The sequence below is a fragment of the Thalassophryne amazonica genome, chromosome 3 (genome assembly GCF_902500255.1).
Source record: "Thalassophryne amazonica chromosome 3, fThaAma1.1, whole genome shotgun sequence".
NCBI classification, from domain to species: domain Eukaryota; kingdom Metazoa; phylum Chordata; class Actinopteri; order Batrachoidiformes; family Batrachoididae; genus Thalassophryne; species Thalassophryne amazonica.
The window spans coordinates 25,595,894-25,611,623 of NC_047105.1; the positions used below are offsets into that span (position 1 = coordinate 25,595,894).

At 48.1% G+C, this 15,730-nt stretch overlaps 1 protein-coding gene across 1 annotated transcript in view; it reads left to right on the plus strand.

Moving 5' to 3' along the window:
* podxl2 (podocalyxin-like 2) overlaps positions 1–15,730 on the plus strand; it is a 43,578-nt gene that overhangs the window by 20,744 nt on the left and 7,104 nt on the right. The window contains exons 6-12 of the mRNA XM_034165935.1: positions 519–694; positions 881–1,102; positions 1,197–1,268; positions 1,451–1,607; positions 11,322–11,383; positions 13,105–13,284; positions 13,381–13,542. Of these exons, the coding sequence (XP_034021826.1) occupies positions 519–694; positions 881–1,102; positions 1,197–1,268; positions 1,451–1,607; positions 11,322–11,383; positions 13,105–13,284; positions 13,381–13,542 (1,031 nt within the window). The remainder of the gene's footprint in view (positions 1–518; positions 695–880; positions 1,103–1,196; positions 1,269–1,450; positions 1,608–11,321; positions 11,384–13,104; positions 13,285–13,380; positions 13,543–15,730) is intronic.

Sequence of the window (15,730 nt, forward strand, 5' to 3'; positions counted from 1 at the left end):
TTTTTTTCTTTAATCCCTGGAACTATATGAATTCATATCATCTGTCAACACAGGAGACCTAAACTCATCGACCTAAACTCAGAATGGGGAAAGAAAGAGGATTTAAAAGTGACTCTGAATGTGACATGGTTGTTGGTGACATGAGCTGGTCTGAGTATTTCAGAAACTGCTCATCTACTGGGATTTTTACACACAACCATCTCTAGGCTTTCCAGAGAATGGTCCAAAAAAGAGATGATATCTAGTGAGCGGCAGTTGTGAGGATGCAAATGTCTGCTATCAGATGATGATGGGCGATTACGTGACGCCATCATGTCAGTATGGACAAACATCTCTGAGGAATGCTTCCAACACCTTGTTGATTCTGTGCCATGAAGAATCAAGGCAGTTCTGAAGGCAAAAGGGGTCCAACCCAGTACTAGCAAGGTGTACCCAATAAAGTTTTGAGGAGGGGGTGGGCGGATGCTGATGAGTGTAAAGTGAAAACAAAACACAAATCTTCTGATTTATCACTGCAGAGGACACAGCCGATGAACAGAGAGAACTGGAGGAGGAAGAAGACGACACAGGACTGACACACATTGGAGGAGTATTTACCCAGAATCCCACAGCACCAGATGTGGGCGTGGCTCCCAGCAGAGAGCCGCTACAGCCCAGCGTGGAGGAAGAGGACGAGCTGGATGGTGGGGACATGGTTATTTTGTCCTCTTTTTATAAACTTAATGTTTTCTTAAATAAAAAAAAAAATCCAACAGTCACTTTGATGTGACCTGGATTTCCCTTCATTCTGCACAAACTGTTATTCATTGATCTCTTTTACATCAACTTGTGATTGATTTTGGTTTGAGATCATTAATGGTGATTTGGCTTCATTTCAGCTTTCGGTGGCGGCGAGAACGAGAACAGAGACCAAACGAGGAGCAGACACATCGTCCCGCTCACCACCGATCCGTCCCCCACCATCGGCTTCACCGACTCCTCCTGGGACGGGCAGGAGAAGACCACGCCCCTGCAGGCCCAGAGGTCAGAGGTCAGTGGCAGTGGGGTCACAGAGTTCATCATACCAAACACAGACTTTGATGAGATGGAGGAGGTGCGGCAGGTATGTGCACGTGTGCACACACGGTGTACGAGAGGACATTCTGGAGAAGGGTGGAGCAAGTGGATTATGATGTCACTTCCTGTGACTCCTTCAGGTCGTGTGTGTGGACTGGACCGAGCTGAGACGTGGCTTCGTCATCCTCAACATGACACAGAACATGAACTGTGTAAGTGCAGCGAAACGGCACCAACTTTAACATCATATTGTCAGTTTGTCACAATGGAAAAAAAAAGGTTGCTGGATATTTGTGCACATTTTGCTTCTTGTTGGAGTGTTGGAGCTCAAGTCGGGTTCGGTTTGTATCCTGATTGTTTGACTGTCAGCCACTGATTCACTCGTGTGCTGCAGGAGGAGTTTCGTGTCGACCGAGGCGTACGACTGCTCAGGACCATGGAGAGAGTGTTTGCACGAAGAATGAACAGCCCTGAGGGATCGTGGGTAATTTACCTCAGCAAGCCGACGCACCAGCAGCCCCAGCTTTTCATGAACGTGGCGTCCGAACAGGGTACATCACACACACACACACTCACACACATGTAGTTGCCTATCCTCGAGTTTTCTCATTAACGTAGGAAGTTCAAGAAAATGGGTTCATTTTAGCTGATATGTAACTGTACTGTACTGAAATGTGCTTCAGTACGCCGACTCATGCGTTGGGATGCCCTGGGCGTTCTGCACAAAATTCTGTCTGAAGAGTGTGTAGTTGGGCAGTTGGACAAACATGGCCAATGTTACGCTCCTTGGAAAAAATGACTGATTTCATCACAAATAACCAGTGTTGCCATAGTTACTGTGAAAAAGTAATCTGATTACTCTTTGAAAAAGTAACTTATTACTTTATTGACTACTCAGTTTTAAAAGTGCCTAAGTTAGATTACTAGTTACATTATTGGTTACATTCAGCAGCTGTCAACAAGTTGTTGGCAAAGTAACTAAAGTTACTGTGGCTACACTGCAAATAACTAACCCGTTCAGTGCCAGAAGTGTTCCACGTTGTGCGCAACTTTCATGCTGCGAACTCTCAAATTGACGTGATTCCCATGCGACTGCTGCCTTCCAGCGCTCACTGATGACATCATCACAGGAAAGATGTGGAAGCAATGAGAAAAATATGGTGAAAACTCCTTATTTTTTGCTTTTTACGATGTGTTGGGGTCACAAAATTAAATTATTTTAGTGTGGATGTTTAATGAATGAAAAAAAAAAATATTAGGGCAGGCATTTAACCAACTTTGAATTAAAAGGGGAGCGAGCTGATGCTCAACGCACAGATACAATACTACCCTGTATGCATGCATATGTGACACAGTAACAATGTCACATACTACACAAATTTTCTTGTTTTTACACCACTTAACGCCATGTGATATTAACACACTGCGTGATATTTAGTCAGGATAGACTCGTTCGTAATGCAGTTAAATGTTGTTAGACTCAAAAGTTGCCAGTTGATTCACGGAGTTTGGAGATAAAGAGCCTCCAGACTGAAAAGCTTATCACTGTCACAATAGTAGGAATAATAAAAGTATCTCTGCCTGCACTGAATCAAAAACCATGAATCAAACACTAATGTTTCATTCTATTGGAGGTATTTTATTATGTTATGGAACAGAGCGGCCAAAGTGATACTGCAGTACACTGACAGTGTATATTTGGAGCAATAATTCACTCTTCAAGTATCTTGTTTAGGGGCGGAGGGGGCGCTCGTGGCTCTGAGCGTGTGCTGATGAAATTACCTGACAGACCTCTGCTGCTGTTGGAGAATGCTGTTTACAGCAGAATCTGGGACTGAACTTCACAGATAAACGGGGAGGAACCCAGATCTGCTGAGCTCTGCTGGCGCTGTCACGCTTGCGCTCTCTTTCCTGTCTCTTCTTGCACCACTTGGCCTGTTTCGATTCAGACACATAAAGACTTTTAGATCACACTCGGGCCATTTTGCAGAATAAACCAACACAGAAATCCTCCGAGAAGATACTTCAAGCAGGAATGTCAAGTCTCTCTTGTTATCAAACACTTTGTTTTCCAAAAATGTAGCAGCATCCACGTGAGAAAAATCAGTTGAAAAATTTTGCTCCTCTAAACAACAAACTGCCACTTGACTCATGGAATGCAGCGTCAAGTAGGAGAGGGACTTAAAAGTACTCCAAAGTTCCAGGTTGAATAATCCCTTCCCACCCAGAATACGATCTAACTGTAACTGGCAGAGATTTGACACTCTAGCATTGGTTTGTATTAGTTTTACATATTGTCTGAAGTCACACGAGAAGTTTAACCTCTTAAGCCCTAGAGCCTATTTCACCAAAATCACATACCCATACATTATGATTTATTTCTCAGCTTGTACAAGGTCAAAAATGCAAAACACCCTGAAAGTAAATAATACTTGGTAGGATTAAATTAGTTTTTTTTTTTTTTTTTGCCCAAAAAAATAAATTCCCATTTATGTCTTTATTTGCTTGGCGTTTGAGCTGTGGTTAATTGATAGTGATTGAAGTGGAAGCTTTTGTAGAGGAGACTTCGCTTGACATTTTGATGTAGAATAAGTGTATGTTGGTGTCAGCATTGGTTAGTTATGAGTGTTCAAATATTCCAAAACGGGGCAAGTTGTTGTGTGGGCCGCTGAAGAGGAGGTACTGCTGGCCCACCACCACCAGAGGGCGCCCTGCCTGGAGTGCGGGCTCCAGGCACCAGAGGGCGCTACCGCATCATGGGAGTAATCTGGGTGACAGCTGTCACCCATCACCAAACACAGCTGTTTCTACTCAGCACCGAGGTATATCAGGAGGACGGCGTCTCCACCTCAGTGCCGAGATATCGCCTAAGACCAAGGTAACATTCTCTGCAGCATATTCTGTGATTGACAAACTTGTTAAACCTTTCAGGACTGGTGACTACTGAGACCCTCCTTCTTTGGATAAGTACTCACCTTCCTGCTGAACTTTGCCAAGAGGTGGAGGCGGCTTCTCCCCTCTCTGTACTGGGTGCGTTCATCCACTCCTGTGTGTTCTTGCTCTCTCCTGCCAGCAGTACCGGATCCGACGAGCGGAGGCAGTGGCCACCTGGGAATTCGGGACTTGGCGGTTCCAGTATTTCCAGGGTTCGGTGGCAGTGGAGATCTGGGTGGTTCCGGTTCGACTGAGACGGACGTCTCCTATCTTCGAGCCTGCCCACACGACACCAGCGGATTCGACCCTAAACATTGTGTTTGTTATACTACTCGTGCTTGTTTCAGTAGTAAATCTTGTTTTTTACTTCCTCCATTGTCCATTCATTGCGCCCCCTGTTGTGGGTCCGTGTTCCTACACTTTCACAACAGGATATCTCGGCCAGCGTCATGGATCCCGAGGGGCGTCAACCGGCTGTTGAACGGCCAATGGAAGACCAAGGCGCGGCGGAGGCTTCGGGAGGGGTAATCGGTGAGTTGCAGCGGATCCTCACCGCCTTCACCTCTCGGATCGATTTAACGACCGAGCAGTACGTTCTCCTAAACCGCAGGGTGGAGGCTCTCGCCGCACAAGTGGAGGCGCGCCCTTCGGGCGCCGCTGCGGCTCTCCCTCCCGAGGACCCTGCGCGCGAAAGTGACGTTCCACTGGTCGTTCAACGGTCCCTTCCTCCGTCCCCAGAAGCATACATAAGCCCTCCAGAGCCGTACGGAGGCTGTGTGGAGACGTGCGCGGACTTTCTTATGCAGTGTTCGCTCGTCTTCGCACAGCGTCCCGTGATGTACGCGACTGATGCTAGCAAAGTAGCTTATGTAATAAATCTGCTTCGCGGGGAGGCACGCGCTTGGGCTACAGCGCTCTGGGAGCAGCACTCGCGGCTCCTTCATACATACGATGGGTTTGTACGGGAGCTCAGAACAGTGTTCGACCATCCCAACAGAGGAGAGTCCGCTTCAACCGCACTACTGTCAATAAGACAGGGGCGTCGGAGCGCAGCTGCCTATGCAGTCGCCTTCCGCATCGCGGCGGCGAGATCCGGCTGGAATAGCACTGCCCTCCGCGCTGCCTTTGTAAACGGACTGTCACTGGTCCTAAAAGAGCACCTGGTGGCTAAGGACGAACCGCGGGATTTAGATGGGCTCATCGATCTAGTCATACGACTCGACAACCGGTTAGAAGAACGCCGCCGGGAACGAGGCGAAGGGCGTGGCCAGGCACGCGTCGTCCCTCTCCCTTCCGGGTCCGATCGAGCTCCGCCCTCCCCACGCTCCTCTGTTCCTGTGCTCCGTGGGGTCACAGCTCCCCCTACTGACGAAGCTAGGGACACAAGTAGGGCAACATTTAGGGCACCAGATGCACAGAGGAGATGGACCCACGGAGCGTGTCTTGTTTGTGGTTCAATAGAGCACCATGTGAGAGACTGCCCCGAGCGGTCAAACGCCAAACGCCCGCCCCTAGAGACTGGGCCAGGGGTGGGTCAAAACATTCACGTGGGACACACCCACATTGCTACACGACTCCCAGTCACGATCCTGTTTGAGGATTCAACCCTGAAGGCCCCAGCACTGGTGGACACGGGCTCTGAGGGGAATCTGCTTGACAGTAGATGGGCCAGGGAGATAGGGCTCCCTCTGGTGGCTCTTACCTCGCCTGTGCAGGTTCGGGCGCTAGATGGCTCCCTACTCCCACCAATCACGCATAAGACACCCCCAGTAACTCTGGTGGTGTCAGGTAACCACCGGGAGGTGATCGAGTTCTTTGTGACTCAGGCCACCTCCCGTGTGGTTTTGGGTTTTCCCTGGATGCTAAAGCACAATCCCCGGATCGATTGGCCGTCCGGGGTAGTGGTTCAGTGGAGCGAAACCTGCCATCGGGAGTGTCTAGGTTCCTCGGTTCCTCCCGGCTCCCAAGCTAAGGAGGAGGTCCGAGTCCCGCCCAATCTGAAGGCGGTGCCGGCGGAGTACCATGACCTCGCTGACGTGTTCAGCAAGGATCTGGCTCTCACGCTTCCTCCCCACCGCCCGTATGATTGTGCCATTGATTTGGTTCCAGGCAGTGAGTTCCCGTCCAGTAGGCTGTACAACCTCTCACGGCCGGAACGCGAATCAATGGAGACCTACATCCGGGACTCATTAGCTGCCGGATTGATCCGGAATTCCACCTCACCGATGGGCGCAGGTTTCTTTTTTGTGGGTAAAAAAGATGGCGGGCTTCGTCCATGCATTGATTACAGGGGGTTGAACGAGATCACGGTTCGCAACCGATACCCGTTGCCCTTGTTGGATTCAGTGTTCACTCCCTTGCATGGAGCCAAAATCTTCACTAAGCTGGATCTTAGAAATGCGTATCATTTGGTTCGGATTCGGAAGGGAGACGAATGGAAGACGGCATTTAACACCCCCTTAGGTCATTTTGAGTACCTGGTCATGCCGTTCGGTCTCACTAATGCTCCCGCGACTTTTCAAGCGTTGGTAAACGATGTCTTGCGGGACTTCCTGCACCATTTCGTCTTCGTATATCTAGACGATATACTCATCTTTTCCCCGGATCCTGAGACTCATGTCCGGCATGTCCGTCAGGTTCTGCAGCGGTTGTTGGAGAACCGTCTGTTTGTGAAGGGCGAGAAGTGTGAGTTCCACCGCACTTCTTTGTCCTTCCTGGGGTTTATCATCTCCTCCAACTCCGTCGCCCCGGACCCGGCCAAGGTTGCGGCGGTGAGAGATTAGCCCCAACCAACAAGCCGTAGGAAGCTGCAACAGTTCCTCGGTTTTGCTAATTTCTATAGGAGGTTCATTAAGGGCTACAGTCAGGTAGTTAGCCCCCTGACAGCCCTGACCTCTCCCAAAGTTCCCTTCACCTGGTCGGACCGGTGCGAGGCCGCGTTCAAGGAGTTGAAACGGCGCTTCTCGTCTGCACCAGTTCTGGTGCAGCCCGATCCTAGCCGCCAGTTAGTGGTTGAAGTGGACGCCTCGGACTCAGGGATAGGAGCGGTGCTCTCCCAGAGCGGGAAGACCGATAAGGTCCTTCATCCGTGTGCCTATTTTTCTCGCAGGTTGACCCCCGCTGAACGGAATTATGACGTCGGCAATCGGGAACTCCTTGCTGTGAAAGAGGCCCTCGAAGAGTGGAGACATCTGTTGGAGGGAACAGCCGTGCCATTCACGGTTTTCACTGACCATCGGAACCTGGAGTACATCAGAACCGCCAAGCGTCTGAACCCCAGGCAAGCCCGCTGGTCACTGTTCTTTGGCCGTTTTGACTTCCGGATTACCTACCGCCCCGGGACCAAGAATCAGAGATCGGATGCGTTGTCCCGGGTGCACGAAGATGAGGTCAAAACGGAACCGTCGGATCCCCCGGATCCCATCATCCCAGAGTCCGCTATCGTGGCCGCCCTCACCTGGGACGTGGAGAAGACCGTCCGGGAGGCCCTGACCCGTGTCCCGGACCCCGGAAACGGACCAAAAAACAGACTGTACGTCCCACCAGAAGCTAGGGCCGCAGTCCTGGACTTCTGTCACGGTTCTAAGCTCTCCTGTCACCCAGGGGTGCGAAGGACCGTGGCAGTTGTCCGGCAACGCTTCTGGTGGGCATCCCTGGAGACCGACGTCCGGGACTACGTCCAGGCCTGTACCACCTGCGCCAGGGGCAAGGCCGATCATAGAAAGACCTCAGGGCAACTACAGCCATTGCCTGTGCCTCATCGCCCCTGGTCCCACATCGGCCTGGATTTCGTCACGGGTCTCCCGCCGTCCCAGGGAAACACTGTCATCTTCACGATAGTGGACCGTTTCTCCAAGGCGGCCCACTTCGTGGCCCTCCCGAAGCTCCCTACGGCCCAGGAGACAGCGGACCTCCTGGTCCACCACGTCGTCCGTCTGCATGGCATACCATCAGACATCGTCTCCGATCGCGGTCCCCAGTTCACCTCGCATGTCTGGAGGAGCTTCTGCTGGGAACTGGGGGCCACGGTCAGCCTCTCGTCTGGGTACCATCCCCAGACCAACGGGCAGGCAGAGCGGGCGAATCAAGAACTGGAGCAGACACTTCGCTGTGTGACAGCCGCGCACCCGACGGCCTGGAGTACCCACCTGGCCTGGATCGAGTACGCCCACAACAGTCAAGTGTCATCAGCCACCGGCCTCTCCCCGTTTGAGGTGTGCTTGGGGTATCAGCCCCCCTTGTTTCCGGTGGTTGAGGGAGAGGTCGGTGTGCCCTCGGTCCAGGCCCACCTACGGAAGTGTCGTCGGGTGTGGCGGGCCGCCCGCTCTGCCTTGTTGCAGGCCCGGACGAGGGCGAAGAAACATGCAGACCGGCGACGAGCCCCGGCCCCCAAGTATCGTCCTGGGCAGGAGGTCTGGTTGTCCACCAAGGACATTCCCCTACAGGTTGACTCACCTAAACTGCAAGAACGATACATCGGACCGTATAAAATCCTCAAGGTCATCAACCCCGCCGCAGTGAGGCTCCAGCTTCCGGCCTCACTGCGGATCCATCCAGTTTTCCATGTTTCCCGGATCAAGCCTCTTCACACCTCACCCCTCTGCACCCCGGGTCCGGCACCGCCTCCTGCCCGGATCATCGACGGAGCACCGGCTTGGACTGTCCGCCGGCTCCTTGACGTCCGTCGGATGGGCCGGGGTTTTCAGTATCTGGTGGACTGGGAGGGGTACGGCCCCGAGGAGCGCTCCTGGGTGAAGAAGGGCTTCATCCTGGACCCGGCCCTCCTGGCCGACTTCTACCGACGCCATCCGGACAAGCCCGGTCGTGCGCCAGGAGGCGCCCGTTGAGGGGGGGGTCCTGTTGTGTGGGCCGCTGAAGAGGAGGTACTGCTGGCCCACCACCACCAGAGGGCGCCCTGCCTGGAGTGCGGGCTCCAGGCACCAGAGGGCGCTACCGCATCATGGGAGTAATCTGGGTGACAGCTGTCACCCATCACCAAACACAGCTGTTTCTACTCAGCACCGAGGTATATCAGGAGGACGGCGTCTCCACCTCAGTGCCGAGATATCGCCTAAGACCAAGGTAACATTCTCTGCAGCATATTCTGTGATTGACAAACTTGTTAAACCTTTCAGGACTGGTGACTACTGAGACCCTCCTTCTTTGGATAAGTACTCACCTTCCTGCTGAACTTTGCCAAGAGGTGGAGGCGGCTTCTCCCCTCTCTGTACTGGGTGCGTTCATCCACTCCTGTGTGTTCTTGCTCTCTCCTGCCAGCAGTACCGGATCCGACGAGCGGAGGCAGTGGCCACCTGGGAATTCGGAACTTGGCGGTTCCAGTATTTCCAGGGTTCGGTGGCAGTGGAGATCTGGGTGGTTCCGGTTCGACTGAGACGGACGTCTCCTATCTTCGAGCCTGCCCACACGACACCAGCGGATTCGACCCTAAACATTGTGTTTGTTATACTACTCGTGCTTGTTTCAGTAGTAAATCTTGTTTTTTACTTCCTCCATTGTCCATTCATTGCGCCCCCTGTTGTGGGTCCGTGTTCCTACACTTTCACAACACAAGTCCCCAGATTTGGGGACTCTCAGGTTTAAGAGGTAAAATAGACACAAGAGGGAATAAAATATAGAAATCAAAACTGAATTTGTATAAATCTTGAAACAAAGCTCCTGATAAGTCGACTGAACTAGAATTTAGTCGAACAACCAGGACAGAATCGGACCAGTTTGTAAAGCTTTGTCTCGTTAGAACCCCGAAGTGAAGTAGAGTAGGTCCTGATTAGTTCCATGTAGACCTGGAGTTATGGTAGGAACAGCATCCAGCATAAAACATGCAAATCTGAGTCACATCTGTTATGGTGACCAGGGAGAGCTGAAACACAAAAGTAAGTCTGATAAAAGCCCTGAGGCCTGTTGGTGACCATGTTTGACTCCAGATTCCATAGCTTGAAGTGAATGAGAGTCTAAACCTCCCCTGGATAGGAGGCCAGTCCAGTACTGGTTACTCCAGCCAAGGCTGGTACCCATTTACAGCTGGGTGACTGAGACAATATAGAGAAATGAAATGAAATGCCTTTTATTGCACATACATAAATACGTACAGTGAAATATGTCCTCTGCATTTAACTCGTCCTAATTACAGTTAGACCCAATCCAGCCACTAGGAGCAGTGGACATCAAACATCTACGCAGACATGAAACAAGCATGTTTTTGATAGTGGAATGATATTTGAGTATTTGGAGGACACACACACACACACACACACACACACACACGAAGAACATACAAACTTCACACAGACAGGACCAAGTGGGAAGTGACCCCAGTACCTTCTTGCTGTGAGGCAATAGTGCTAACCACTAAGCCACTGCAAAGCCCAAGTGTCACAGAGGTACAGAATTATTCCCAGATACAACTCTTGTTGGATGTGGCGCCAGTCCATCACATGCTAGACAGATAGAAAGAAGGCCCTGAGGCCCGGTTTTAACCACATTCATTTGGTTGATACTGTACAGTTCATCCAGACTACACTGATTGCCACCCATGATCAAACTGAGGCCTAGGACACCTATACTGGAAATATGTTCCACAGTCATATTTGGTGAAGCTCAAGCACCAATTGTTAAACTTGGTAACAAGCTTTGAAAAGGATATTTATGGACTCATTGCACCTGCAGTATGAGGGAAAAACTGACAATGAGCCTGCTGGGGTTTTCACCATATTTTTCTCACAGCCTTCCACCAAGCAATTGTATTCCATAAAAAGCTGACCAATATTTGTGAAATCAAATCTTGCGTACATATGAGCTGGCATCTACAACTATAAGCAACAGGCTTATTATGTTCCACAGCTGCCTGTACACAAGGTTCTTGAAATGGAGCAATATCTTCACCTGGTGGACATTTACTATTAATGCAGGTACAATAGAATTTTGCCAAGAACTAGAGTTCTTCATATCAGAAAACACAAAACAACAGCAAAGAGCACATTGAACTAACATTGAACTGTCGAATAAAATTTATATACATCTTCACTTAATCTTTGAGATGCATAGCCTCTAGTACTTGTGGGATAGGTTTAGTATTTAAACAAATGCCAGGATCTAGAGGACTATTAGACAAATACTTAAAAATAACCAATTGGCTCTTTTTACCATTAAAAACAACATCAAATCTATGTGTATAATTTTTACATATCGTGCACATTCTCCTCAGTGAACTCACAGTAGGTCTGAGCAGGGTGACATTATCGGCAAAGGTACCTGCAAAAACAGCACCAACATGACACCATTAAAACCTTCTCAAGTCTATGTTGTGTCTACAGGAGTGATACCTACCAAGGAGGTGCTGGACATGCTGGGAGAGATCAGGAATGGACTGAACAAGGTACACAGGTTTAACCTTTTTGTATCTGTCAGTAAATTTTAATTTAACCAGGTTAGTCCCATTGACATCGAGATTTCTTTTGCAAGGGAGACGTGGACAATTATAAAGTTTCCAATTCACTTAACCTGCTTTCCACATTTATGTGGAAGTTACCACATGAAGCTTTCTTCACCAAGTTATTTCCCTATGTGCCAATCATTCCTGACCTTGCGGGGGTTTTGATGTTTTGTAGCACACTGAACAACAACTAACCCTAACCCAACTTTCATCAAAGACCAGCAGCCACCACAGGTACAACATGGTGAGGGGCTTCAACCAATGGCAAAAAAGGGCCTATACCCATGGATCCTAACCAGTGTGGCAGAGTGGGTTTGAATCCACCAGCATTGGGTGAATGATGGAGACCAACATTTTGTTGAAGGGTTATCAAACAGATGGCTTTGACCTCACTGTAACTCAAGCAATGAGTCAACAAATACATTTAATATGTTTATTATTTTTATCATCCAGATCAGCATCATTATCTGGATTTGGACCAAAGTACACCTATGGATAGACAATCACAAAGACATGAAAATTCACCTTTGATCCTGATTGTGATCTTCATCATGAATCCTGACTTTTAATGCAGATTCTGACCCATAATGTGGATCCTGGTCTTTGGTTCTAACCTCAGAACATAGATCATAGATCATGTTGACCTTTGATCCCAAAATTCAGTCTTGATCACTGAAATTTTATTATGATCATCTCTTTTTGATACTGAACTTTGATCATGGATCTTCAATCCTGATTTTTTTTTCTCCTAATCATTGATCTCATTCTGATGAATGACCTTATATAACATTTATAGAAAAAAGGCAAGAAGAACTGTATAAACCCAAATTATAAAATCAAAATACCATACTGCTTCCACAATACCACTGAGTATTACCAGTATTTCTACTTTACGTACTGGTATATTTTGCCCTGTTATATTTACATGATGTCTATTTCAACTCTTTTGCTTCTGTTGTTTTTGGAAGTTACACGACATGAAATAAACAAAACCCAATGCCTGGGAGGATATACAAAAATTTACTATTTCTTTCTATTCTATATCATTTATATTTACACCTAAATTCCGTTCACTCACTCATCTTCAACTGCTTTCTCCAATTAAAGGTCACATGGAACCTTGATGAAATTATCAACACAAAATGAACAAAATTATCATAAAAAACTCTATAGTGAGGAACTAGGGGGAATTAAGAGTTACCTTCAATCATACTCAGTTTGATCAAATAGGAGATATACATTTAATCCATTTTCCCCAACATATGTTAAATTTGTCCAATTCCAAGATGGTAGAAAAACTCACCTTCTACATTTTTGTATCTTTATTTTCAAACCCACTTGTTATATATTGATGGGCAGTTCCATAGTGAATTGGGAAAATTAGGCAAGATTTTTTTTTTCAGTTTTCTAGACATAAAATAATTTTTTTTTTTTTTCAGGAAACGAAGGACTTTTGGTGTAATGCGAGTTATGCTGTAACTAAAAGACTAATTAAAGATTTATCTTACTCTTTGTTTCTGTCATTTCACACCTTGTGTCAACCGGCACATGCATGCAAGCAATGGCATCTAAAAATGTGTATGTGTGGGAGGTACACAAAAAATAACTTGAAAAGTGACCACAGATTTACATGGAAATGCCCTGATGTGTTTGTGTTTCTTCAGATGGGCATCCAGAACTTCAGTGCAGCCAACACGTGTCAGTCGAGGCCCAGCCAGACGCGGAGCGACTACGGCAAGCTGTTTGTGGTTCTGGTGATCATCGGTTCTGTTTGCATGGTCATCATCACAACTGGATTCATATACATCTGCTGGCAGAGACGACTGCCTGTCGCCAAGACAACAGTAGGTAGCGCGCAAACCCACGCTCACTTTTTTAAATGTGGTGACTAAGTGCACACACACACACACACGCACGTTCTGTGTTTTCTTTCCTCCCAGTTCCGTTCTGAGGAACTTCACTTTGTGAAAAATGGCTGGCATGACAACCCCACGTTGGATGTGACCAACAATGGGCATCCTGAGATGAAGGAGAAGAAGCCAAGCGCCGATGGGCTCACAGGGAAAGCAGAAGGGGGTGGGGAGGACAGCAGCCGTTGGCAGGTGATTGGATGGATGGATGGATGGATGGATGGATGGATGGATGGATGGATGGATGGATGGATGGATGGATGGATGGATGGATGGATGGATGGATGGATGGATGGATGGATGGATGGATGGATGGGGAATTGTTGGCCTAAAGGATAAAAACCGAGCTTGTGGTGAGAGAGTCATAGATTGATTAGTACAAAAAATATATATATTATGCAAAACACATAAATCATGTCTATCAGACATACAATCAAGCAGATTTTAAATCCTTCACTTTACAAATAATGAGTAGCAAGTGAAATCCCTGTGGATAAATCCACTCTAATCATGCCAAAATTCCCTCAAATAAAAATACTTAATATATATATTTTAATTAAATTAATTTATATACAACAGACCTGCCTCAGGATACTTCATATGGGTAAGTTCTAACCTTACTGATCAATTTTACTAAATTTATTCAATTAAATTCCGGGCATGTCCCATTGGGAGGAGGCCCCGGGGAAGACCCAGGACACGCTGGAGGGACTACGTCTCTCAGCTGGCTTGGGAACACATTGGGGTTCCCCCGGAGGAACTGGGGGAGGTGTGTGTGGATCGGGAGGTCTGGGCGGCTTTGCTTGAGCTGCTGCCCCCGCGACCCGACTCCGGATAAAGCGGAAGAAAATGGATAGATGGATGGATATTCAATTAATGAAGTACATAAGCTCTCCCAAATATGTAAATTGCCTAGTTCATGAGGTTTCTTTAGTTCTAGTATTTCTGAAATATTAGTTGATGAATAAAATATACTTTGTCATGATCACAGCCAATACATTTGGCTATAATCTGTTAAATCTTAGTCCTTAGTCTTTCCTTTGAGCAGTTATTGTGAAAATGCTAAGAAACATGTTCCAGTTTCTTTCAAAATTTATATATATATATATATATATATATATATATATATATATATACTGTTTGCTTATTTTAGTAAAGTTACAATCTTTATATAATATGGTGTATAATTAAAAGTATGTCCCTTCGGCTGCTCCCTTGTTTGTGCTCAGGGTCGCTACAGCTAATCTGAGGTGGACTTGCATGTTGAATTGGCACAGGTTTTACACCAGATGCCCTTCCTGGTGCAACTCCACATTACATGGAGAAATATGGCGGTGGTGGGGCTTGAACTGGGAAACTTCTGTACTGTAATCAAGTACACTAACCACTTGGCCACCACCCCTGGCCTGTAAGGGTAAATGTAATACACTGATGTAATGTCCTTGGGCCATTCAAACTTGTTTGATATGAATATGAGTTACTTAATTTATTAGGGTAGTTACAACTACTTTTAAAATAGCACAGTTACATGTGTTGTGAAAGTGTAGGAACACGGACCCACAACAGGGGGGCGCAAATGAACGGACAATGGAGGAAGTCAAATAACAACACTTTACTGTTGTGAATAAGCACAACAAACACAGCAGATTACAATAGTAGACAAAGAAGTCAATTCACAAAATGTGTCACGTGGGCAGGCTCGAAGATAAGAGACGTCTGTCCAAAGCAGAACCGGAACCACACGATTTCCTCTGCCACCGAGCCCCGGGAATACTGGAGCCGCCAAGTCCCGAACTCCCAGGTGGCCACTGCCTCCGCTTGTCGGATCTGGTACTGCTGGCGAGGAACAAAAACAGTTAAATGTGGGTGCGTTTGCACCCAGCAACACGTATGGTGGGAAAACCACCTCCACCTCTCGTCGGAAGAAATGTCTGCTATCCAACGCACATAGTAACAAAGTATTAATGTCAGGAAGACAACACAGTCGGCTGAGTACTTTACCTCCTTGGTAGAGTGATATCTCGGCAAAGAGGTGGAGATGTCGTCTTGCTGATATACCACTGAAGATCAGATGATTGGTGACAGCTGTCGTAGGTGATAAGTGACAGCTGTCACCCCGGCTGCTCCTGTGAGGCAGCAGCACCCTCTGGTGCCTGGAGCCCGCACTCCAGGCAGGGCGCCCTCTGGTGGTGGTGGGCCAGCAGTACCTCCTCTTCAGCGGCCCACACAACAGGACCCCCCCCTCAACGGGCGCCTCCTGGCGCCCGACCAGGCTTGTCCGGGTGGCGGCGGTAGAAATCGGCCAGGAGGGCCGGGTCCAGGATGAAGCTCCTCTTCACCCAGGAGCGTTCTTCGGGTCCGTACCCCTCCCAGTCCACCA